Here is a 27,877-nt window from a genome sequence, read left to right as displayed (position 1 = left end):
CAAACTAGGAATTACTTTACATGAAAAAGTTGCAACTCGCAAATTTACAAAGAATTGAGTTTACAATCTGATAAATAATTTATGTTTCAAATAGACCACCTCCTGAGCTGCGAATTTGGAAAAAACATACACAGATGAGTGTGATTTGTGTATGTTTCTTCCTGAATACCTAATATAAAGTGTTTTTTGTTTTTTTTAAATGACGTAGGGTCCCCCCCAAAAAGCCTAACCAGCCCCGGACTTGCCAGCCAGTCCTGGTTCCTAAAATTACATGGAACAAATTGTGTAGGGTTCCACCGTAATTTAGGTACCAGCACCAGGCTGCAGGGCCAGTCCTGATTTTAATTATAGGAGGGAAAAAAATGAGTAGGGGTCCCCTATAATTAAAACCAGCACCGGACCCAAAACAACTGGGGTGTAATGCCACAGCCCGGAGACCCTATTACCAGATCTCCAGGGCCAAAGCATTCTCACCCTAAGTCGCTCAGGCCATAAAAAGGGGTCCGCCCTCTCCCCAGGCCTGGTCTGAAGCCCGGGGCTCTTCCCCGCACCTCTTGGCTGTGGGTACGGGGTAATAAAGTGTTAAATTGAAAGAAAACTATTTTACAGTGGAACTACAGGTCCCAGCACGCTTGCCCGTACCTACACTGTAAAATAAATTGTTACATTTTAATTATAGGGGGACCACTACGCATTTTTTCCCAAATATAATTAAAACCAGGACTGGCCCTGCAGCCTGGTGCTGGTACCTACATTACGGTGGAACCCTACTCGTTTTGTTCTCTGTAATTTTAGGCACCAGGATAGGCTGACAAGTCCTGGGCTGGTTAGGCTTTTGGGGGGGAAGGTACAAAACACTGATATATGCAGGCTGCTTGTTCAGGTGAGTTTGCTAGAGAGAAAACACTGCAATCTCGGGTGAGTAATCTCATCTAAACTCGCAAATACAGTCAGGTGCATAAATATTGGGACATTGACAGAATTTTCATATTTTGGCCTCTTATTCACCACCACAATGGCTTTGAAATGAAACAAACAAGCTGTGCTTTAACTGCAGACTTTCAGATTTAATTTGAGGGTAATTACATCCAAATCAGGTGAACGGTGTAGGAATTACAATGGTTTCTGTATGTGCCTCCCACTTTTTAAGGGGCCAAAAGTAATGGGACAAACTAAACAATCCTAAATCTAACTGTCACTTTTTAATACTCTGTTGCAAATCCTTTGCAGACAATTACATCCTGAAGTCTGGAACGCATAGACATCACCAGACACTGGGTTTCATCCCTGGTGATGCTCTGCCAGGCCTCTATTGCAAATGTCTTCAATTCCTGCATGTTCTTGGGGCATTTTCCCTTCAGTTTTGTTTTCATCAAGTGAAATGCATGCTCAATCGGATTCAGGTCAGGGGATTGACTTGGCCATTGCATAACATTCCACTTTTTAGCCTTAAAAAACTCTTTGGTTGCTTTTGCAGTATGCTTCGGGTCATTGTCCATCTGCACTGTGAAGCGCCGTCCAATGAGTTCTGAAGCATTTGACTGAATATGAGCATATAATATTGCCCGAAACACTTCAGAATTCATTCTGCTGCTTTTGTCAGCAGTCACATCATCAATAAATACAAGGGAACCAATTCCATTGGCAGCCATACATGCCCACGCCATGACACTACCACCACCATGCTTCACTGATGAGGTGGTATGTTTTGGATCATAAGCAGTTCCTTTCCTTCTCCATACTCTTCTCTTCGCATCACTCTGGTACAAGTTGATCTTCGTCTCATCTGTCCATAGGATGTTGTTCCAGAACTGTAATGGCTTTTTTAGATGTTGTTTGGCAAACTCTAATCTGGTCTTCCTGTTTTTGTGGCTCACCAATGGTTTACATCTTGTGGTGAACCCTCTATGGCCCTCATTCAGAGCCGTACGCTCTGAGCAGAGCGCACGCTCTGAATGAGGGCCGGGCTCCATTTTCATGGAGCGTCCTCCTGGACGCTCGTATAGCTGTGGGTCACCACCCACAGGCTATACGAGTGTGCTTTGTGATGGCCGCGATGGTCGAGACCATCGCGACCATCGAAATTGCGAGCCGGAGCCTGCGGTTGAGGTTTTCAACCGCAAGCTCCGGAGTGATTTTGGCTCTATCAGAGCCAAAATCACTCCCACTGACATCACTAGTGATGTCAGTGGGCCGGCTTCTGACGTTAGGCGTTCCCGTGGGAACGCCCCCGTCAGGGAGGCACGCCCCCGGCACGCCCACCAAAGGGGGCGTGCTGTCAATCAACATTGACAGCACGCCCCCTTTGATCGGACACAACGAGCGAAGGACTTTCCTTCGCTCGTCGCGTCTGGCGCATGCGCACGACGGAGCTCCCTCCGTCGTGCGCATGCTCAGTGCATAACATCGACCCACTTGCGAGCGGACAGCCGCTCGCGAGTGGGTCTGAATCAGGCCCTATATTCACTCTTGTGAAGTCTTCTCTTGATTGTTGACTTTGACACATATACACCTACCTCCTGGAGAGTGTTCTTGATTTGGCCAACTGTTGTGAAGGGGTTTTTCTTCACCAGGGAAATAATTCTTCTGTCATCCACCACAGTTGTTTTCCATGGTCTTCCGGGTCTTTTGGTGTTGCTGAGCTCTCCGGTGCGTTCTTTCTTTTTAAGAATGTTCCAAACAGTTGATTTGGCCACACCTAATGTTGGCTTTGTTTGGGTTTGTTTTGATTTTTCAGCCTAATGATGGCTTGCTTCACTGATAGTGACAGCTCTTTGGATCTCATATTGAGAGTCGAAAGCAACTGATTCCAAATGCAAATGTCACACCTAGTATCAAGTCCAGACCTTTTACCTGCTTAATTGATAATGAAATAATGAGGGAATAGCCCACACCTGTCCATGAAATAGCTTTTGAGTTGATAGTCCCATTACTTTGGGCCCCTTAAAAAGTGGGAGGCACATATAGAAACCGTTGTAATTCCTACACCGTTCACCTGATTTGGATGTAATTACCCTCAAATTAAATCTGAAAGTCTGCAGTTAAATCACATCTTGTTTGTTTCATTTCAAAGCCATTGTGGTGGTGAATATAGGACAAAATATGAAAATTCTGTCAATGTCCCAATATTTATGCACCTGACTGAAGGGGGAGAAATCTCGATTTGCTTCACCATCGGAAAACTCACTTTCAGCTAAACTCACTTCTTAGTAAATTTGCAAGTTGTTAAAGGGTAAACTCACCTGAGTTTTGGTGAAGCAAAGTGAGTTTAAAAAAAACAAAACTCGACCAAACTTGATTCTTAGTAAATTTACCCCTTACAGTCCTGACAACATGATGGACTCCTACAATTGAAATACCATCAGGATTGTTATTGTGTTTGATGGAAAAATGCCAAGGGTTTTCAGTGTGGGCACAGTGATCATTTGACATTATTAAAAAATGTTTTTCTTTATGCATAGCCACCTCCTACAACTATATTAATAATATTTGGATCCTGAGGTTATATTGTTTTTTAAACAAACTAATTGTTATCCATATTATTGGGAAGATTGATGTATATGTGCCATTTTAGATTATTGACTGGTCAATGAAATTTATTCGAATGTATTTGTGATAATACATAATAAATGTGTTTATTTTCAAGTATTTGATACTTTCTGTACTAGTTTATCAATTAGCGCAAAGTTTTTTTTTTCTGTTGTTATTGTGGAACACCTGGTTTTCAGGTGTTTGTTTGAGTGCAACCACAAGCACACTGATTCTTTGCTGCTGAAGTGTTATAAATTTATATTTATTTATTTAAAATATTTTAGCATTCAATTAGCGCCAGGTTCTTTTTCTTAAATGTTACAGTGCAGTAACCCTCACAAATACATTTGTTGTAGAGATGTGAGGCACTGGAAAACCCTGAATACACATGTATGCTAGGGCAAAGTAAGAATAAAAAGGGAAAGATAGATATATACTGACAGCATAGAGAAATAAACAGACAGGCAGCGCTAGCATAAGTCACATACAATGCAGAAATACCATATAACTGCAGAAGGGCACTACACTTAACTACACAGATTCTGTGGTCAGTGACTCAACATCTGGTAGGCTATAGAGCTACATAACCTAACTCCAGGGAGAGGTATGTAGGGGGACCGGACCCTGCGTTTCCTTGAGAGAGCTGTGGCTGAGCCTGGAGAAAATGGGCGCCGGAGACCTCTGAGGGCGTGTGGTCAGAGGAGGAGAGCAGTTCAGGGAAGGAAAGGAATGGGGCCCTGAGCTGAGGGGAGAGGCTGCTTTAATGGGTAAAGCTGACCTCCCCATGCTGATTTTTAACCACCGGGACACTAGATTCCAGCTCCATATGTACCCTGCTGGTCTAGTGGATCACTTTGGACAAAGCCTGTGTTCACTCTCAGCGCCTCCGGTTCTGTCCCCTGAGACCGGAGGTATGACTGCCAATCCGCAGATCACCACAAGTGATGACTCACCTAACCTGTCCCCTTGCATCCGGGCTGCAGTCTGGGTCCGTCCGCGGGGCCTGTTAGCGAGGACACCGGGATGTCCACCGAAATCCCCAGCCGAAGAGTGGTGACGGAGCGGCAGTGCAGACGTCCTGTGGACAGTCTGCTGCTGCACGCTCACCTGGAAAATAGAAAATAAACAAAAGCTATTTGGGCTGCCTAAGCAGTCCACTGCATAACAGTGACCCGACTTCGGCCGGGCACCATCGAAACTGAGGTGCCTCTGGGGGTGGACTGATGCATCCTGGGAGCTGAAAGATTTAACTGCGTGGTGCCCGGTCCTCAACCACCACCTACACCCCAAGGTCTCCCTGTGGAGCCCTATGGACCCTGAAGAAGAAATAATATTAATTTGGAACAAAACTTAAAAAAATAAAATAACTGATCTATTCCATTTTTAACTCTCTCACCTTTTTGATGCAGGAACAGCTATATATAGACCGTGTTATTAACTGAGTTTTGCCATATCTCTGTGAACGTCTGTCACGGACTACAAGGATCAATACAATGCATGTTTGGACTGTTTACAAGATATAACAAATTGCCAATGCAGTGTTTTGCTTTATATGGCTGAAATATCATCACACCAGCTCCCAGACCGATAGGTTTAATATTACTCATATACTGCTTTCAAAGCATACATAGCTGTCCATTTATTTACAACTTATATTTACCGGTTTTGAAGGAAGGGAAATATTTTGGTTCCGTTGATATAGAATGAGTTAATGAGCTTTCTTTTTTAGCTGAAATAAAAAGAAAAGTAGAATAAAATATTACACACACATATTATATACATACATATATACACACACACACAAATATTACTGTATATACATATATACACACACACACATATGAAACATAATTCTTTTGACCACTGCACAGAAAAAAGTGGATTTCTTATTCTAATGGTATGATATATTTACTTCCATATGCAGATATGACATACACTAGAAAAGGAGTGCTTAACCTATTTTGGCACAAAGGCTGCATTGGGAACCACAATACAACACAGTTTGGTTAAATATGTATTATGCATAGGGATACAATACAATTAATGGCCTGTCCACAATGCCCTCTTCCGGAATGGCACATTGCGGGCAGAAGGATCGCTAGCTTTTCCTCGCACCACATAGAGATGTGCAGGAAAACTACTATATTGGACAAATGTGTGTGTAGATGAACAACGCAGGATGTTTGGCAGCACACTGCTTCTAACTGAGGGCCTGATTCAGCAAGGAACGCACAGATGCAGACGCACGCACCCGTCCGCTGCGAGTACATGCTAATAAATGCATACGCATGCAGAATAAGCAGACGCCTAACAAAACACAATAACTCCCATTTCCCTTAATGTACGCTCTGTTATACCACGCAAGACAGCGGAAACATCTGTAACATCGAGAACCATCGAACACATTAGCATATTAGTGGTTGACCTGACTCCACACAGGATGCGTGCTGCTTCCTGCGTGCAACTAGACCTCAGGCTACGACCGTTGCCGCAAGGGCTTAATTATGCACGCCCCCAAAACGGCGTCCAAATGCACAGACACACCTGCATATGACCGTCCACCCCCACAAAATGGCACTTCCTGTGAGTCACTTTTCTCTGGGTCTGCTTTGCCTCTACGCATACACTGTACCCATCGCAATAGCTAGTTCGTGCACGCGCACTGAGATGCATATGCACGCGCAGAACTAAAATATCTGCCTCTCTCCCTTTTGTAGCAACCCCCCCCACACCACCTCTATAGTAACACATCCTGCCATCAACTCTTTTTATTCACATCTCACCTTTTTAGTGACACATTCCCCCCTTGTTAGAAAGCAGTGGGCTCCAGCACTGTCTCCTCACTGTGCATACATGCTGAGCACTGAGACCCAGAGTCTGCAGGGAGGTCTGACCTCCAACCTTATGTGCTACTGCATATGTGACTGCAGCCTTCTTTATTCTATACTGTGAGAGTGACACGCTGGGAGTCAAAAGCCTACTTAGCTCCTAAAGAAAACCTGGTTAATACCTGCATTTAAGGCTGTTTCAGCATCCTACACTGCTACCCGTTTTTAGCATACACTTACAGGTTGGTAAGCTGTAAAGAAACCTGATTCGCCCAAGGTCTGCTCCATTACCAGTGTACATGTAACAGTGAGTCTGGCTGTACCTACTATACGTCAATAAACCAACACCACTGGTTAAGTAACTGGGCTGTTCATAGTTTGAGTCACCCGCTGGTGTGTGCCTACATAACTCTGCAATATCAACACCTGCACACACATCATTTCCAACACCCTCACCTCTGTAATAACACATTTTATTCTCCCATCCCCTGTAGCACAGCTCCCTCACCTCTGCAGAAACACATTCCCTGCTGCCTTCACCTCTTTAGTAACACATTCCCTGCCCTCACCGGTGTAGTAACATATTCACCTTCCTCACCTCCGTAGTAACACACTACAGTTTATATATCAACTGTGAGCCATAGGCGTAGTGTATCTTAACTTTACAAAGGTTTTTGTCACTGTTCACATCAGAGGCCAAGGAATAAATATGTAATTGCATATAGTCACATCTATAAGCATGCAACAATTGTATTAATGCTTCAAGATTAATTTGTTTACCAATTGCAAGATACCTAAAGTCCCTATTAATTGGTACTTATCCCCTCAAATCCTGTAGCTATAATTCTAGGTCACATTCGATATGTATAATATGCTGTCAGCTTTATATCAAGAAATCTGTATACAGTATTTGCTTTTATAACTTAAAAGTCCCAATAATCATCTTTAGAGCAGTTACAGAGGTCAGTCATTTAGATAGATAAATTTACAACAGAAATGAATGCTCTTATTGTATTAGTTTAGTCTGTGAACACCATTTATATCCCAAATTAATTGACGCTGTGAGTAATCACATGGCCATGTCCCGATGCAAGAGGAGGTCAAATAACCTCAGATGCGGATCTCTATATGTGAGATCTGTGCCCCGACAGGAGTGGACAGACTACTTCGGCTGGATGTGTGCCGCTGTGTGCGAGATTATTTCACAGTACCACGTAGAAGGTCTTGCTGCAGTTAATGCTGCAGTGCAAGGGCCTACTACATTAGGTGTGGCTGCAGGGCACATCTGCTATCACTGTATCTGTGCACTGGGAGGAGGCGTTGATAGTGTGCCACTACAATTTTTACCCATTTACCCATGTCTTGTGCAAGGAGCATAACTACATGACTAGTGAATCATAGTCTTCTTATATACCACGTTATATCATACACAATTAGATTTAGGGAGACTATATAATATTTTACAAATATTTTTTTTTATTGGTTGAAAACGCATCCATTAATTTTTTCTTGCCTACCTGCAATTGTCATTTTGTTGTGTTGTACGTCTTGCACCTATTGTGACTGTGATATTACTGTAATGATTTGATCATTGTTTTGTACTTACGCTATGGTTAACATTTGTGTATTGTACTCATGACCTGCAACTTTGCTATGTTTTTATGTTTACCCTTTGTACGACGCTGTGGATACTCTGTGACACCTTATAAAATAAAGACAATAATAAATAAAACAGTTATATAATGTACAGTATAATGAGAAAATCAATGTACTGTATACAGGAACATGCTTAACAGAGAAATACATATAATATCCCACTGAAAGGAAGGATTATGTTTGTTAAGACTATTTAAAAAGTAAATGTTATACCTTTTGAGTCATTGATTGAGTTTTCTTTTAATGCATTTTGATCAGGTTGTACTCCTACACAGGTTTCCTAAATGATGAAAGAAAAATTACTCTCTAGTACTCTTCTTCTTCTTACAGAATATGAATCCTTGCTTAAAGGCTCTCTCCCCCTTTTAATCAATATTATTTTAAAACACCCTGCTGTCCTTAACCAAATTAAGCATTGCACTGATGGGGTCCATAATAAAATTAGGAAAATGGATGATTTCCTAGTAGGCTACCTCGGTTAGTCCCACCTCTTGGCCACCTCACCATGTAGCTACAGGTCATCAAAAATACATAAGAATAGTAGCACTGCTGCATGAAGTAGATACACGGCAAGCATTATGTTCTTCTGCAAACTGCTCTGAAATGTGGCCATCTGCTTGATTTCAAAAGGGATCCCTAACAGTATAAAGGAAGTACAGATGTGTCCACATACATCTTACCTCCGTTTTCTACAAGTCGCGTTAAACATAACGTGTTAGGGCCGTGCAACTCAGTAGCACAGAGAGCCTTTTCGTGCAATTTTTTACCATCAAATGCGTCTTATCCGAAAAGTGATGTGAATAGGGGGATACGTTCAATATCTGTACAGTGGGGATTCTGGCGGTCAGAATGCCGACGCCGAAATCCAGACACTTATCGGAATACCGGTGCCGACATCCCGACCTCCAGAATCCCAAAGGTAAGTAGTGGGGTTTAGGGAACGGTTATGGGTTAGGTACTAGGGGGAGGTTAGGTTTAAGCACCGGGGAGGTAGGTTAGGGTATGGGTTAGGTATCCTTACCTCGAGCCGTCGGAATGGTAACCTAGTCGGGATGCATCCCGTACCCAACCCATGAATAGGACACACAAGCAGCTTCTGCTAATTAAAATGACATGTGGCATGCCTTTATTCTGGGTGTGGCTGTAGGTGTATCTGCAAGCGAAATGCTACGTTATAGTGTCAGCAGCTGTGACACTAACATAGCATTTCACATGCAGATACAGCCGCAGTTGCACACAGAATATAGGCATGCCACATGTCATTTTAATCAGCAGAAGCGTGTGTCCTATTTGCATCACTTTGCGAATAAGATGCATTTGATGGTAAAAAGTGGCACGAAAAGACTCTCAGCGTTACCAAGTCACGCCATGGAATGGCGCAACTAGAAGGGCTGTTTAATGGGCAAGGAAGTAAGATGTGGACACAGGTCTAGGGAACTCTAAATTAATTTAGGAAGTGACAAAAGGATGGGGCATTACTTACAAATAATAATGGTTTAAAAGTTTAAATTGGTCTTACAGAGCATTTTCTTTATCAAGGTTTACATGTACTGAAAAGGATTTTGGAGAATTATACAAAAATTTATTTTACATGGATTTATATGGAATCAGGTCACACTCCAAATATGCACCATGCAATTCTGGAAATGATGGTTACTCATGTCATTTCAGCAGGCAAGTATTTGGTTGAGGAAATGGTAGTGTGCTATAGGCCAATTAAGTCACATGATATAGATTAATCATCTGTTTGTGTATTCCATAAGCTTGTTGTTCACTATGAATGGCTTTAGAAGTTGTTTGCTTGTTCTGGTGTGGATGCATCATTTGAGGTAATGCTGACATTTGTGGCTGATTTGGCATGCTATAAAGACACCAGGTAAGTGCTTTTTTATTTACACCTCTGTACTTTTTAATGTGGAATGTTGCTGTATTGAGGGTGATCTTCACAAGGTACCATATGCGGACCGAAATGTTGATTACTACCCTTTACCAATTACTGGATTATGTAGCAAATAAAAAAACACATTTACTACAGAAAATGGTGAGTTCCCTTTTTTCCATTCTATACTTCAGTGAATCTATGCTTTGTGTATATCATTAAATGAAGTTGTGAAAGCCATGAGCTAGAGCTCAAACAATAGTATATATACAGAGGCGTCACAAGGGGAGTGCGGACCACACCCAGGTGTCACCAAAATGCCGGGTTCTCTACAGTGACAGGGAGCCAGGTGCTACACTGTGACATTACCGTGCAGCACCCAGCTCATGTCACTGGGGAGGAGCCAGCAGTGTAGGCACAGTCTGCAGGGGCAACCCAGCATCTGTGGGAATGTCACACCGCCAAAGTGATGTAAATGGGGACTTCTCGCAAAGTCACACCCCCGCATTAAACACAGCCTTCTGGTTAGGCCACGCCCCTCATCACCATGTCACGCCCCTTTTTGGGCGCACGTGGGGGGTATTTACCGTCCTGGTGTCACTGACTCCGATACCGCCACTATATATTATTATATACAAACACAGTTACATTTTAGAACTCCCCCATTTTTGCAGTTTAAACAATTTTGATGCAGTGAATAACCTGAAATAGTACAGAAGGTATGCAGTATTCTGCTAGTACAAAAAGTTCAGGTTAGTGAAAACTGAAAAATAATGTAATGTAAAAGCCTTTTTCAGGGAACAAATAATGGGTAAAGAATTTGCTGTTAATGTACAGTCAATATTTAGTAAAAAAACCTGTAACACCGTCAAACATGGAGGAGGAAGTGCAGTTATATCTGAAAAAGCTGGCTACTCTGATGAGTCAAATTTAGATTCAATTATTATAGGATTTATTTTTTATCTCCAATTGATCATTTGTTTAATGCTATAATTTCAGAGTACACTGAGACATTAAAGTGTGTAAATTTTAATAAAAACTGGAAAATTGGATATCTATAAAAATAAAATCCAAAAACCACAGACAGCACTCCTGACTAAATGGTGGTAAAGCAAACCAGTAGGCACAAGGCTTACATCCAACATTTCATGACATTATGTAATTTTATCAGGGATCACCTTTCACACTAGAGATGTGCGTGAACCCCTGTTTTGGGAAAACCATCCTCAAATGTTTTGGTTCAGTTCTGATTTTCTTTAAAAATTATAAAAACAGCTAAAATCATGAAATTTTGACCTGTTTACATGCAATCCAAAACCCAAGATCCTGTTTTAAGATCCAAGATCCGAACTTAAGTGTAGACCGGCTCAATTCTACAGTACTCGGAACCCCAAAAGGGATTTGAGCCGGGACTCTGGGCCTGATTCAGACCTGCTCGTGAGCGCACAGCGCTCGCAAGCGGGTCGATGGTGGCCCAGTGCGCACGCCCGCCACGTGCGTGCGCAAGCCCCGTAGCGAGTGAGAACTTCACTCGCTCCGGGGCTTGCAACAAAACAGGGCGGCTGTCGATGTTGATCGACAGCTCGCCCCGTTTTGTACAAAAGGAGGCGTTCCCAAAGGAACACCTGCCGTTTGTGAGCAGCCCTACTGACATCACTCATGATGTCAGTAGTGGACTTCCTGCTCTATCTATTAGAGCAGGAAGTCCACACGGCACTGCGAGTGCTGAGACCCTACCTTAGGGTCTCCTCGCAATGCCGATGGTTGCGATTATCGCGACCATCGCCAGGCCGCTCGCACAAGCTGTGGGTGGTCACCCACAGCTTTGCGAGCAGCCTGGAGGCGGCAATTACACAATAATAACAACCTGACTCAGAGCGAGCGCTCGCAAATAGCGAGTGCCTCTGAATCAGGCCCTCTGTTCAACCTGGAACCTCAAAGTTTTCAGCAAAACCGAATTGCTCATATCTTATATATGGGCCATTCCATGAAATATAGGACACAATGCATGAAAATTAAAATGTATCACATCAGATGCGACAATTTCAGCTTCATTTATTTCTAATGCTAATCTTAATGGAACTTTCACAGTGACTTCATATGATGTAGTGAACGTTGGTGACTGGTTCTATGTTGAATATGATGGAAAGCGTTACCCAGGTGAGATCAAGGACATCAGAGATGGTGAAAACTTAGTGAGCACAATGGAACAAATTGCAGCAACTGAAAATGGCCATTATCACCAGATGAAATAGTTTATACATCTTCTCATTAATCAGGAAAATAAAAAGGCCTACATTCATTCACGTGGATCCTACAGGTTTGAGTAATTTGTATCAGAACCCTTTGACTGGAGACAGAATGTAACATGAGTCACATTCATATGTAACATGAGTCACATGTCAAAATTGCAGCAACTGAAAATGGCCATCATCATCATCAGATGAAATAGTTTATACATCTTATCAGTTAATCAGGAAGATAAACAGGCCTACATTGATTAATTCACATGGATTCTACAGGTTTGAGTAACTTGTATCAGAACTCTTTGACTGGAGACATAATGTAACGTGAGTCACATTAGTATGTAACATGAGTCACATGTCAACATTTGTTTTAAATATAGTTTGGTTAACATTCAGTTTTTTGTTTGTGTGTCAATCATAAGTTTAGGGTCTTATAAGTCTATAATATAAGAATAATATTGTAAAAATAATTAGGAAAGCATATTTCTGTTGTACAATGAGTCACGCATATAAATAATAAAATGTAACTACTAAGCTTCTTATGCTTCTAAGCATTGTTTATGACTACCTACCCAAGATATTAATGTCATTTTTAAAATGTTTAATTTCAGCTTAATTTTTCCTTGTGTGGTGCACTTAAACTTCTAAAAATTAAAATGAAATGTAATGTGAGTCACATGGAATGATATATAAATATATATAGTGTAATGATGACAAACCTACTGTTAGAACATGAAGATTTGAGTTAATGATCTGCGACTGCAGGGACACGGCTGATTAATATGTAGCCACTAGTACTCACTAGGTACAGATAATCTAGTTTCCATCTTTGTTTTGAACCAAGGTCACACATACAGTCAAGAATATATTCTAATAAACCAGCTGGTGCAAGTTTCACTTGGCTAACTATACTTAAAAATCTAGCAATGTTGGAACAGAAAGCACCTCTGTTATGAATAGTTTGTATAGAAATTTACAGAGTTGAATTATTTGAAATAAGCCAAGCGTTCATATAATAGGCACTGACTGATGTACAGTTTGCGAGCAAAAAATCATAAAAACAGTAATTATTACTGACTGGCTCAGTGTTACTGGTTTCCACGTCAAAGAGAATCAGGGGCTCTGAGTTGGCTGGATCTTCACAGACTGTTTCTAGCTGATTGGTAGAGAATGGAAAACACAGGATAAAGGTTAAGCCTTACGTATCAACATTTCATTATCATGAACAAGTTGAAAACAACAAAACAAAGGTATGTATGTACAGATATGTCCACATACACCTATCCTCAAATCGCTCCAAAAAACCCTGTTTGGCAGGGGCATAGCTAAACGGATTGGGTATGAATCCTGACACCCATAGGGAAGACAGGTAAGTGTTTTTCTAACCCATACCCTAACCCCCAAAGCCGTAACTAGACTTTTTGGGGCCCTGTGCCAGAGAAAGCATTGGCGCCGCCCCCACTCCATTTTTTAAATAGGGACATAAGATAGTGCACCTGAAAAAGGGCCATGGCCTCATGGGGAAGGGCCAGGGAAGAGATAGGGGAGGCCAGGAGATGCTGGGGATAAAAGAAGAAGAAGCTACAAGTGAGAATGATAATAAACAGAAGTACTGACAGGCCCAAACAGCGTCCCCTGCCATGGCACTGGTCGCTTTGGCATGGAAAAAGTCCCATAACGGGGTATGAAAATGTTGGGAGGTATGTACATAATATTAGTCATGGCCATTTAAGTCTTTGGTCACATCCTGTATATATATATATTACAAGCCCAGGCTTGTTGCTGTATCTTAAAAATTAATCTCCAATAACCAACTTATAGATGTGGTGCGATGGCTTAGAGCTATTTTCCTGTAGAACTGAATAGGAGTGGAGGAATTCTTTTGTCTGCTGTAAAAGTCACCTCCTGGTTATATTAATAAGTAGATCTACTGTTCCCTCAATAATATGGCTGTAGTCACTGGTTATTAAGGTGTTCCCATTACACTACAACAGTGAAAATGTGAACATAGTTACTTCTAATTGATTTCAGCATGGGAATATTACATGTAAAACTCTCAGCTCGGTGTACCCAGATAGAGCCCATTTATGATGATGTAGGGGTATTTTGTACAGATGTGTCCACATACATCTAGTCTCCTTTGCATTAAACAGCCCTTCTAGTCATGCCATGCCGAGGCGCGACACGGTATAGTCACATATGGCATGCCACATATCATTATAATCAGCAGAAGCTGTCTGTGCGTCCTATTCAACATACTTTGCAAATAAAGACTTTATAACAGAAAAAGTTGCACGAAAAGACGCTCTGCACTACCGGGTTGCACGGTGTTCACGCGTTATGTGTAACGTGACTTGTAGTGCATGGAGGATAGATGTATGTGGACACATCTGTACTAGGGAATTTTGGTATCTAGAGAATATATAAGTTGGCAAACCTGAATACAGGAATGCTGTAGTCATTGTAGGCCATGGAAAAATGTCCATCACAGTCCTGTAGTTGAACGAAGCAAAATTCTTCTGCCCCCTTTACATATCAAACTTGGACTTATGAAGAACATTGTAAAGGAGATGGAGAAGCTTTCAAGTACCTAGAGAAAAATTTCCACTTCTGAGTGATGCTAAAGTTAAGTCTTTATTGGTCGACAAATTCGTCAGCTTCTTAAGGATTAAAACTTCGACCGAGTCCTCCAGGCTTGGGAAGCTGGAAACTATGTTGAGATTGTGAACAACCTTCTAGAAATTATTATCAATGAGAGAGCAACATGTCACTCAAAATCCACTTTCTCGACCTTCACCTGGATTTCTTCCCTGACTACTGTGGTGCAGTGAGTGACGAGCACGGTGAGCGATTCCACCAAGACATTCAGCAATGGAACAAAGTTATTAGGGTAGATGGAACACTGCTATGCTTGCTGGCTACTGTTGTAGTGACAGTGAGATGCCCCAGAAGAGGAGTACAAGTGACAAGCAAAGAGAAAGCGCTCTCATAAAATAGGCCACTATTTCAGTTAGTACTTTTGGTTGCTATATGTTGTTCCGTTTTGTGTTCGTAGTTGCAATTGATTGAATTGTAACAAATGTTATTTATGTTGTATCAAAAAAATATCAGATTTTAAACTTGCTTTTCACTAGGATTACATATAGCGCAACTAGTGTAGCTCAAAAACGAGAGCTAATAAAAACATCTGAAGTCATATTCATTTTTCTTGACCACAAATTAGTAAAGTATGACTATTTTGTACAAAGGAAACAAATGAAAATTATTTCACAGTTGTACAGTGAATTATTAGGGCACCCAGGGTAACACAGGAGATGGCAGGCAATGGTGGAACTAGGAGTTATATATCATTATCTGCTCATATAAATTGGTAAGTACTATTCACATAGGTATAATGTTCTGCTGGGTAATCTGTCCTTAAAGAGGATATAATGAAGCATTAAGATAAGCAGTCCCTTTGCTCTCAGTATCCTTCTCAGATGTTATGTAGGGGATTAACGTTAATTAAATGAGGGTACTAAGGTCAGCTTTAGTTGATGAGAATTGTCTCTGCACTAATAGTTAATGCCTATTGCTGTAATACAAGGTACATTCCAATCACTACTGGTTCTTGAGCTGTGACAAACTCTTTGTAGAATATAATTACACACATGTTCCTGTGATGAGGATTATAGCTGAGTAGTCAGCTGCTCCACACTGTGCTGCAGATGCAGTACAACAATCCTGCCCACACTCAGGGCCTCATTTATCAATGAGTTTTATCATTCACAATGAGTGATAAAACTCATGATAAATGGTGCTCCAGGCAATCATCTCCCAACTGTCATTTTTCAAACACATTATCATATGCAACGAGTTTTTTCACTCGTTGTGAATGATAAAATTCATTGATACTATAAATGAGGCCCTCATTCACTCCCACAGCTTTCCAATCCTCTTCTGTTTTATTATAGTGGAGAGGGACGGTAGTTCTCCACTCATCTGTCAGTACCTGGCTATATTGCACTCCCCTGGTTCTCTGGCACTTCTTACAGGTGAAGCTATTTTATGAAATGGAAGACCCGATCCTCTTGAGGCCATCCTCTTGTTCGCCTCCATTGTCACTCTGCTAATTAGGGCGAAACGGATCTTCGACTATACAATAGTTCCCCTCATAATCTTGGATCTGTGGACTCTGATGCCCCACTTGAGAGGTATGACACAGCTTCACCCTCTTCCTTAGTGTACTGCAATTCACACAGGTAACACCAGCATAAATCTACTTTCTTATAGGCAGTTCACTAAAGGCCAACAAATATGCTCTCTCACATTCACTGGCAGCCCTGTGTACTGTACATGGCATCTACTGGAGACTTTTGATTCAGCCGCAAAAATATAGCTCTTTCAGGATATTTCAGGTGACCGTCAATGGTGTCACCATATAGCTGTAGTCTGCATAGTAGTTTATCTATGTTACTGTAGTTAGGTAATAATCACTAACTTAAATACAGTATATAGTATCAATAATGGCTAAGAATAAGTTTATATGTATTGTATATAGAGCTTGGTCCTGCCATTGGGCTTAAGAAGAAGACTTTTCTAAAAGTCCCTCGTGCGGGAACTAATACTAAGGCTCTAGCACGCATGCGAGCAGAAGGCAAGAAGGTACCTGAGAGAGCAGTTGGTCGTTGCTGAGTTGCCTGTAGGCCATAGCTGCTGTGGAGGGTAAGCTGACTGATGCACCTTGTACAAATAAACTTTTAGATAGTAGAGCACAAGCCATGTACGCCTTGTCTTTGAATTGTCCCAGAATACTCTCACATAATTAAAAATTTTAACTATTTGAATAAACATAATCTTACCTCTTTTCTGGATGGGCAAACTGTGCTTATTCCACGGTAAGTTTCATACACACCATCTGTACTTTGTTTTAAAGATGCTAAAAGTGAATAAAATTAACATGTTCTTGTTAACACAATAGTTTTTTTTATTCTATAATGCATAAAGCTATTACATTGATTAGGTCTGGACATCTTGGGTTCTTGTTACCGAATACAACTTCAAAGTTATAGCTGGTTTTTGGGGATATTTTTGATCTATGAATTTTGATTTTAAATATGATAAAGGATAATTTTGCCTATTGCACAATTACATGATAAGCTGAAATTACTGGGGAATGGGAAACAATAAAGGTGGAATATACCATGCAAGCTTATATGTGTAAATGAAATGTAATATAACTGATTATAGGATTTTGAAACTAGTCCCTATATACTGTACTAGAACAGACATGACAGATGTGTTTTGGAGGGGCAGAAAACATACAGTAGCTGATCTAATTCATTTTTTGGAGGGGAGGAGGGTGAAGAATATACTGTAATAAAGTGTAATAAATAAATCCCACTTGCTTGTAATATACCAACATTTTACTCAAATCCTGCGAGAGATAACGAGAGCTGCTGGTTCTTGGGAAGTAAGGGTCGGGGGAGGGTGTGAGCAACGAATCCTGTCATCTCGCTTCAACATGGATGGTGCAAGCAAAAAATTAAAGCCGCTTAAGCCCTATTCCAGGCACAATGCTCAGCATCGGACTATATTATTGAATTGGTGTTGGCACTTTAACCATGGTAAAACAATGTGCGAGACATCTCAAACTTTAACCATGGTAAAACAATGTGCGAGACATCTCAAACTTAATCAAATCATCCTCTATATCACTGGCAGTTCTCAGACTTTTGTGGAGTGGAAATGCTAGTATGTGTTTTTGCTGAGCTGGTTCCTTTAGCATATGGGGTTTTGAAGAGGGATCTGAGTAGATATCTCCGCCACCTGCCTACTCGTGAACTGATGTCACACATGCACAGTAGGCCGCCACAGCACTAGTGAGTAAAGCTGAGTACACACTAAACGATGTGTACCCAGCGCGATATAGCATACGGTGTGGGTGTCGGCATTGGCAAGTGTGTACGCACTTGCAAATGCCGCGATGGGTACACATGCAGGTCCGACGGGCGATGCTACATCGTCAGCAACATAGCGGGTACACACTGGTGGATGTGGCCGATATGTTGTTCGATCTGGCAGATTGGACTACATATCATCTAGTGTGTACCCGGCATAATACTGCTACTTCGGCAGCAGTGATCCTGATCACGATGAAGAATAGGCCCCTTACTGTGTAACTGGCTTTAAGTTCTGAAACTAGACTAGTACTATGGCGAAGCACCACTCTATTTATCTGTTGCCACCTATACTAAATTAAATCAGTCCAATGCTATGATTTCCCAAAATTGTGCTAGGCAGCTGAGCACGATTATCTCAGGGGATGGTTCTAGAAATAGTAGACTCAATTACCTGGACAGCATGCAAGAATATAATACTTGGAATTGTACAGCTGTACCAGAACCTATATATGTTATCTGACTGCTTTGTTCCTTTGTGTGGTTCTGAATTAGCATTATGACCATACATTCCAAACTAAAAGTAACAAGTCCTCATATTGTAAAGATGGCAATCCACTGTATGGGACTACACGACTGCAGTATTTGTTCCTAGAACACTGTGGGGTAAATTTACTAAGATTCGAGTTTGATCGAGATTGCAATCTCGGGTAAGTTTAGACATTTTTTTCAACTTGCAACTTTACTAAAAATAAACTTGGGTGAGTTTGGGACAGATTTCTCTCTTTTCACTGGTAAAACTTGGGTGAGATCGCAAACTCGAATCAACTCACCATCGGCCAAACTCGGAAGTACTATTCATGAGAAAGATGCAACTCGGGAATTTACCAAGAATCGAGATTTCAATCTCGGGTGAGATTGTAGCAATCTCCCTGATAAATTGAAGTTTCAAACATTCCACCTCCTCAGCTGCGAGTCTGGCAGAAACATACACAGATCAGTGTGATTTGTGTATGGTTCTACATGTAAACATGTTTGTACATGTAAACACTATCTAAAGGGTTAATATAAAAAAAAATGATGTAGTGTCCCCCACCAATAGCATATCCAGCCCCGGGCTGCTCACCCAATCAGTAGCCGCTAACAATCAGCAGCCGCTCTACAGTTAGTGGCTGCCGGCTCCTGACAGTTCACACTGGACAGTCAGGAGCCGGTTAGCGATGTACTGTATGTGGTCACACACATACACCGCTAATGTATAAGTGTCTGGTCCAGGTCACTCTGTTTGTTTTTTTGCCAATACCCAGGGATGCTATGGAGACCGGCGCCAGGATGTAGGTGAGTATGGGATCTTTATTCCAGGTACTCCCATTGGATTCTACATGGAGAAGTGGACGTGAACAGCTGGCAGTAAGTATGTGTGAGTGGGATAGGTGTATGTTTTAAAGTTATACTGTATACGGTGTGTGTAAAGTGTTTATTTAACTATTTATTTTACAGTGGGGGTACGGGTGCCGGCCGCCTGCTGGCACTTGTAATTCCACAAGTGCCAAAGGGCAGGCATGCTGGCACCTGTAATTCCACTGTACAATACAATAGTTTTGAACTATTTTCACCATTATTACCCCCGTACCCACAGCCCAGGGGTGCGGTGAGGAGGGGCGGTTCTTCAGCCTAAGCCTGGGGTTTTGGGAGAGGGGAGACCCCTTCTTGGGAGGGTTCCCACCTCACCTGAAATTCCCGGCTTGGGCTGACCGGCTCGGGGTGTGAATGCTTTGGCCGTACAGACCCGGTGATAGGGTTTCCTGGCTGTGGCATTACACCCCGGTCGGTTTGGGTCTGGTGCTGGTTTTAAATATAGGGGGACCCCTACACATCACTACCCCTATATTTAAAACCAGGACTGGCCCTGCAGCCAGGTGCTGGTTCCTAAAATACGGGGGAACCCTGCCCGTTTTTTTCTCCATAATATTAGGAACCAGGACTAGCTGAGTAGTCCGGGGCTGGTTATGTCTTTTTTTGGGGGGGGACCCTACATCATTTTTTTTACATTTAACCCTTTTTTTACAGGTACAACACACAAGCAGCTTTCATATATCTCACTGATATGTGCAGGCTGCTTGCTCGGGACAGTTTTGCAGAGAGAAAACACTGTAATCTCGGGTGAGCAATCTCATCTAAACTTGCTACTCGGGGGAGAAATCTCGATCTGCTTCACCATCGGCCAACTCACTCTCAGCTAAAGTCACTTCTTAGTAAATTTGTGAGTTTCAGGAGCCTCAAATCACCCGAGTTTCAGCAATGCTAATCGAGTTTAACATATAAACAAACTCGATCAGACTCAAATCTTAGTAAATTTACCCCTGTGTCTCATAGTTAGGGGATAACCTCTATTACCTCCTTTGTACACGACCAGCAATTAAATGCCTTTCCAAAAAATATGTATACTTAAAGCTGCATACACACACAACGATTTTTTGAGCGATTATCGTTTAAAAAAATCGTTCACTTTCTGAGTCAAACGATGAACGATTATCGTTTATGCGCGTTCACGTTTGTAGTCTGTAGTTCAATCAGACTTGTCAACTGAATGATTTTCATTAAGGAAATATGCAAAAATCGTTTGTAGTTCAAAAAAATCGTTCATTACACTTTAAAAAATCTGACAGATAATCTGACAGAAAATCGTTCAAAAAATCGATGGTAACAAAATCGTTGTGTGTGTATGCAGCTTTAGCATTCAAAACACACGCCAAGTTATGATTTACAAAGGTGTAGCAAAGGTACTAATCCATTAGATTAATGTAGATACAAGACAATATACCAATATATGTCTTTTATAGAGACTGTAAATCTCATATATGCACCCACATTGAGTTATCGATAGATAAATATCCGTTATAAAAAGTAGAATAAACAACATGAGTAATAAAAAAGTTTAATTTCCCCAAATTTCTGAATATATTTCTACAGCACTTTTGTGTAGTTTCTTACAGGAGAAACTACGGCCCTCATTCAGACCCACTCGCAAGCGGGCGCACGTACGTTAGGCGTACGTACCAAATTATTTATATTCAATGGCTCGCTCGTATTTTCGTTCGCATCTAAAATTCCTCCCTAAACTCAGGCGACCCCTCCTCTAACTAACGAGCGTGCGAAATAGCGAGCGTACATCCCCGAAATGGCTTGAAGGGAACGCACGCACAAGTGAAACCGGAAGTGGCCTTGTCAGATGTCGATTACCTGCTCCTTTATTCTGCCTACCTCCCTCAATCGTATCATGCCAATCAATGTATCAATTAGCTTAATTGTTTTTTTTTTTTCAACACAATGCAAGAAACTTTACTCTTGTCCGTGTTTGTGTTTACCCGCAGAATACGTACGGATGGAACATTCGCTTTTATTGTTCAAAAAACATGTGAACCACAATTAAACAATTGTTCTATTGCTGTGGATCCTCGCATATTTTCCGGGGTTCATTTCTTTATTTAAATTTGCAAACGCATGTCACTGCATCAGGCCTATCATAACTCTCCAGAGATTTCTGGCCCTGTTGAACACATGACTCATACACTAACCAATAAAATTGCTCCTGTTAATTTCCAAAATACATTAGCCAATCAGAAATTTTTTGCACACTTTATCAAAAATGTTTTGTATGAAAAACTCCATTGCCATCATGAGAGCCTCCGCATTCACCAGGCGCGAGCTGCTGGTGCTTACGGAGGTGATGGATCGCCGTATCACCAGCCAGCCTCCACCCATCACCAACCGGCAGAAGCGCTCCGCGTATGCGGAGGCACGGTCCCGCCTGCGGTCCTTAGGCTCACGCCGCAACATCGGGCAGCTGGAGCGCAGATGGTTAGACCTGCAACGGCGAACGCCCCGCTTGCTGGCATGCTTTCGCATGCAGATACTGGAAAGTAAGTGTTATGTATTGTGGTTTTCATGTTTGTGTGGCAAACTGCGTGTGCATGTTTTCCTGTCTGTCCTATTTATTATTTGTCCTCATATCTGCGTGTGCATGTTTTCCTGTCTGTCCTATTTATTATTTGTCCTCATATCTGCGTGTGCATGTTTTCCCTCTATTTCTGTTTTTTTCATTCTACTCCTATTTGCATGTTTTTTGTTGGTGGTTTTTTTTTTTTTATTTGGGCCCCGGATTTGGCCAGAAACTAACCTCAATTTGTTTGAGATATTTTAGGTGGACAGCCAAGACTACGCCGTCACCGTCCGGCCAGACGGCGTTCCTGGCCACTATCCCCAACCCCCAGCCAACACTCCACCCCAAATATTTCCCCTATACCCCACTCCTCCCCAGCCATCCCAGACCCTCTCCCGGAACTGTCGGGCCTCATTCCCCTCCGTCCCACTTCCCCCTCTCCTCCACCCACCCCTCTTACAATTACCCCCTCCCCGGAGTCCGTCATTACCCCTCCCCGTTCTTTGGGGAATGAAGGCTCCTCCGAGGAAGAACATGGAGGGACTTCCGGAGCTCCCGTTTTGGCTCCCGGTATGTTTTTCTTTCGCATTTTTTTTAAGCACAAACTGTTTGTATGTAATCATGTGTCGTGCCTTTATTCGTGATTTTTGGGTTTACTTTTGGTGATTTAGCAGTTTGCCTTTACCTCTTCCTGCTGGTTTCAACATACACATATCACACCTGTGGGAATTTGTACATAGGCCTGGTATTTTTGGCAGCACCCCCTTTTTGTTTTGGTGCTTTTTTTTAGGTTTAGGAGTGATTTTGTTTTGTTATTTTTTTTTGTTAATGTGGCTTCCCTATTGTTTTATTAATCCACACACTTTTCTCACACACAGAGGAACAGAGGCGTCGGCAAGAGGTGGTCGAATGTGTTGGCCAGATGCGCCAACATGTCATTGGCGTTCTTGTGGGCCTTGACCGGCTGTCTGGCATCCTTCGCCAGTAGTTTTTTTTGTTTTTTTAAGTTTTCTAAATAAATTGTTGATTTCGAATATATGTTCTGGCTCATTCTTTTTTTCCAAAAAATAAAAAAAAAACCCTGACATAAGTTGACTGTTCCTGCAAGGATTTCCCTTTTTTAAAAGTTAGATTGTGTTTTGTATTTGTATGTAAATCAGCCACAAGAAACACAGAACAGTAACAATGTCATTTCCCTTTTTGGGTGTAGTGTCAATTAGATATTTCTACATTTTACAGGTTCCTAGTTGGTGTGCAAGCTGCTTAGGCCAATCTTCCAAATCCAAAGGTTTGGACAGGCTTCCTTTTGGTGTGGGTTGGGAACCTGAAAACATATTTCAGTTTACATCAACTGGTGTCAGTACTGGATTACCCCTTAGTCAAATGTAAGGTGTGTTAACCTGGTTACACTTGCTGTTAACGTCCAAAAAAGGAAGACCATTTCACTCTCCAAACATTTATTCACAACATAAATGAGAAATCAAAGTGGTCACTCCCTCAAAAAAAAACACAGTGATAAACTCAAATACAACACATACAAATAAAATATTTAAATTAAAAAAACAATCAAGAACTGGTTGACGAAGGACCATGCCAACATGATTCCACAAACATGGCGTTGCGATATGGGTTCCAGAATATATGCCCCAAATCACCAGATCCAGGTTTGGTAAGGGTAGCAGGAAGTAGTGAGCGTTGGAGTGCCAAAGATTATGTGAACAAACAGAAGATGGTGAAAAAAATACAAATAAATTAGATGTTCGCAAACAAACACAAACACATTAGGTATAAACACTGTAGTTTTGGTCAAACTTACCTAAAAAATCTGGCCACCACATCATCGCGTATGGCCCCCCCACATACTGACCTCCGACCAACCTCGGGGGGGCCATCCTCAGGTAAGGCATCCTCTGGCTGCATTGGGACACCACTCCTTATGGCGATGTTGTGAAATATCCCACACAGGACCACAATTTTCGACACCATATCCGGCAAATACATGAGCTCGCCACCAGAGCGGTGGAGGCATCTGAATCGGCCTTTTAAAAGGCCGATACAGCGCTCCACCACTTGCCTGGTGGCTGTAAGTGCGGAATTATACTCACTTTGTGGGCCTGGTGTGGGAGCCAAATAAGGAGTGAGCAGCCAGGACATGCAAGGGTATCCACTGTCTCCTGTGAAAAATAAGAGACAACATCAGGAACACTGTGTATCAAGCTTAACATTGTTATGTACTAAAGGTCTCCACTTACCCAGAAGCCACGCATCACCAGCTTGTAGGTTGGTTAATTTCTGCCATATCCCTGATTGCCGGATGACGAAGGAGTCATGTGCACATCCTGGTAATTAAGCATTCAGGGACAGGATCTGGAGGGAGGCATCACATACCACCATTACATTCAGGGAGTGATAGTGTTTCCTGTTTCTAAATATTGCCTCCAGCCGTGCTGGAGGCTGAAGTGGTATGTGAGTACCATCCACAACCCCTATGATGTGTGGGAAGCCAGCTATTTGGTAAAAATTGGCCTTGGCCACACTAAGGGCACCCATATCCAAAGGCATTTGAATAAAATGATGGAGGTGCTTGAAAAGTGCCTCCATCACTGCCCTCAGGATCCGGGAAAAGGAGGATTGGGAGATGCCCGCCACTATTCCCACCGTTGTTTGAAACGATCCTGAGGCACAGAAATGTAACACCGCCATAAATTGCATCAGTGGTGGTATTGCTGTTGGACTGTTAATTTGCCGCTCAAGATCACTTTCTATTAATGAGAGAGTGTCTATGATGATTTTGGGAGGTAGACGGTAGCGTCTTAAAACCTCATCATCGGGCATTCCAAAAAGGGTGACACGTGTTCGAAATATCTGGGGCCTTGCATGCCTACGATGCCTACGCCTGGGATGAGATTGAGGTTGGTCGGCTTCCGGGAGCATGGCCAGAACAATCCGCCCCAGATCAACCTGAAATTCAAAGATTTCAAAGTAAGGCTTTTGACCCACCCCAAAACTATATTAAAACAACTTAGCTTGATGATACCATCCATTGCTGCTTACATGCCGGGGTATTGTCATGATACGTCCAAACTGAAAATAAACACCAAAATTACTTGACACATTTCACTCTGTGCATTTTTGTTTATAAATTTTGTGCTAGACCAAAGTTAAAATATGCCAAACACCCATTTAGCAAAACCGCAAAGCGACATTTAACACAGTACATCAAAACGGGTCGAAATGTTGGCTCAAAAAGCGAAAGATAAACCACCAAAAAGTTAGAATGATTATTAAGCTGTTTAAAATGCGCTAATTAGTTCGCTAATACAAGTCACAAGAGTAACTACTAAAAATGCGCTAATTAGTTCGCTAATACAAGTCACAAGAGTAACTACTAAAAATGCGCTAATTAGTTTGCAAATACAAGATAAAAAATGGACTTACCAAGAGCAAATATCTAAGATGCAAAATCAAAAGGTCTTTGGGGTCGAAAATAAACAAAATCTAAAATAGAAGAAATTAGGGATCCAAAAATTACAAAATATACGAAACACAATGAAACAACAATTGAACAAAAGTTAGACTTCACAAAACTTACCAAATCAAGAAACGAGGTCCCAAAAATATAAACCAACAAAGATAACGGAAAAAAACCCGCAAATCTAACCAACAAACGAATCTCCAACCGCCAACTCCTTTCTACGCAATCAATAAACTCCAGCCAAGATAACCTCCAACAATCCAAAAACGCCACCTCGACTTGAGACACACCAAGCCATAAATAGTATTTCGTTTCCCGCACAAATTAAGGAGGGATCATAGGGCCGCACAATCAATGATGCGGCCGCAAAATAAGGACGCATGTATAAATACGTCACGAAAACACATTCAAATTCTGGTGTATTTCTTGCTTGGACCTCAGACATGGCGACAGACCAGGGAAAAAGTGCACAAGAGTCAGGCGGTAAGTCTTTCATGCATTTTCTATCAACGATTAATTTGAAACATAAGATTAGGCAAGTTGTGATTTTGTGAATTCTGTAAATTTACACAAATAGGTGAGGAGGATGACATGGAAGAGGCTGCTGGGCCCAGTATTCCGGCCAAAGCGGCCAAAAAAAAAAGGCAGCCACATTTCACAAGAAAGGAGATGGAGGTTTTGATCCAGAAGTGTGTGGACATCCTGCCACAGGCAGACAGGAATATGAGTCTAAGCCAGAAGTGGAGAATGTGGGAAGAGGTAGCCGTTGCTGTCAATAGAGTGGGTGATTATGTCCGTCAAGCCCGGGATGTCAAACGGCGGTAAGTCCCCCCTAAAAACAAACCCCATTTTAAACCAAAGGATAATGGCTTCCATTTTTCCCCACAGATGGGGCGACTTCAAATATCGCCTAAAGCAAAAACTCGCGGACAGGGCTAGGCATGCAAGGGGGCAGGTGGGGGTCCCACCCCTGTGTCATTGGAGTTGACGGATTTAGAAGAGCTGGCACAGGGGTGTGTGCAGCCTGTGGAGGTGTTTGGCGTGTCCAACATGGATACGGACATGCCAGACTTTGCGGCTCCTCATGTTGGCCCAGGTAAGTATTGTGATGTCACCAACTCTGAAATGCTATTGTGCCAATATGTAGATTCTAATGTGACTCTTTTCTCATTTTTCCAACAGAGACACAGGCGGATGAGTCTGCTCCAGAGGGAAGCCTTGGCCGCAGAATTTCTGCTGGCTCTGCAGGGGAGGAACCAGTACATCCGGCTGAGGACCCTGCAGAAGCCAGTCCAGGGCGTGCCCCCTCGCAGGCAGTGGGCCTCCTCACAGAACTCAATTTAAAATCGGATTTCCATACGGAGATTCTGCAGAGGATGGACGCCAGTCTGATACGGGTGGCTGAGGCCCTGGAGCAAAATGCTGCGGCCAACGTGACCATTGGTCAGGCCCTGGCGGAAAATACCAGGGCCAACATCCGCATCGCCGATGCCCTGGAGCAGCTCGTTCGCCAGCACATGGTGGAGCCGACCTCCCTTCCTGCCGGAACATCAGGATCCTCCACCTCTGGCACAACATCAGCCAATCCTCCAAATGTGCCTAGCCCTGTGCCTAGTCCAGAGGCCACAACATCTGCCTCTGGACAGGCCAGCCCGATGGCATCCCGGACCCGGTCTGGCGCCCACCCTCCCCCATCCAAACGGGCGAAAAAACGGTGACAGCAATGGCGACTTTTCCCACACTCCTTCTGTGCTTGGCTCATATTCCTTTCTGGTCAAAACTTCCCTCTCCTTTCTTGTGAAATGTTTTTAATTTTTTTTTTTTGTACGTTTATGTTAGCAGTTATTGATTATTTATTTTTGATAAAAAGTATCTTTGCCAGAAAAAAAGAAAACAAAATATTATGCCAATTGGTTTGTGTTTAAACAATAAATTTATGATAAAAATCTGACATTGTATTGTGACATTATTGTACAAATGGGTTACATTTAATCCTGGCCCTAAAGGCAAAAAAGGACACAAAAAACCATTTCATTTTTTTAAAAAAAAAGGCCTCTTGAAGGAACGTTTAAAAAATCACATAACGATGCAAATTCCACATTAAAAAAAAAAAGGGGAGCTAATTAAAACATGATGACATTATTGTCACAATAGGCCATAAACAACAAATTGAGGCCAAAAAAACCCCCAAAAAATGTACGCCAATTGATTGCGTAATCCTGACATTAGCAGGTATGATTTCCACCTGCGTACGGTTTTGTGCTATCCCAATAAACTGCTTTCCAAACACATACCAAGCCGGTTTTCAATACAACACTAATTGCTTTTGTGACCACCCGCGATTAATCGCTCCAACATCATGGAGTCCCGGGACGGAGGAGAAGGCCATCGCCAATGTGGTTGAGTAATCCAGACCCTAAACTGTGCGAGCATTTTGAAG

General features: G+C 42.2%; 1 protein-coding gene across 1 annotated transcript in view; it reads right to left on the bottom strand.

Annotated features, from left to right (window-relative positions):
• Window positions 1–27,877, bottom strand: part of REPS2 (RALBP1 associated Eps domain containing 2) — a 222,393-nt gene that overhangs the window by 95,871 nt on the left and 98,645 nt on the right. The window contains exons 9-12 of the mRNA XM_088449558.1: window positions 16,982–17,058; window positions 13,219–13,296; window positions 8,229–8,295; window positions 5,192–5,260 (exon numbers count right to left, since the gene is read on the bottom strand). Coding sequence (XP_088305684.1) covers window positions 5,192–5,260; window positions 8,229–8,295; window positions 13,219–13,296; window positions 16,982–17,058 — 291 coding nt within the window. The remainder of the gene's footprint in view (window positions 1–5,191; window positions 5,261–8,228; window positions 8,296–13,218; window positions 13,297–16,981; window positions 17,059–27,877) is intronic.

The sequence above is a fragment of the Taudactylus pleione genome, unplaced genomic scaffold, assembly GCF_031769625.1.
Source record: "Taudactylus pleione unplaced genomic scaffold, aTauple2 ptg000487l, whole genome shotgun sequence".
Lineage (NCBI taxonomy): Eukaryota > Metazoa > Chordata > Amphibia > Anura > Myobatrachidae > Taudactylus > Taudactylus pleione.
Note: the sequence above shows the minus strand (reverse complement) of the source record. Positions and strands in the feature narration are given on the sequence as shown.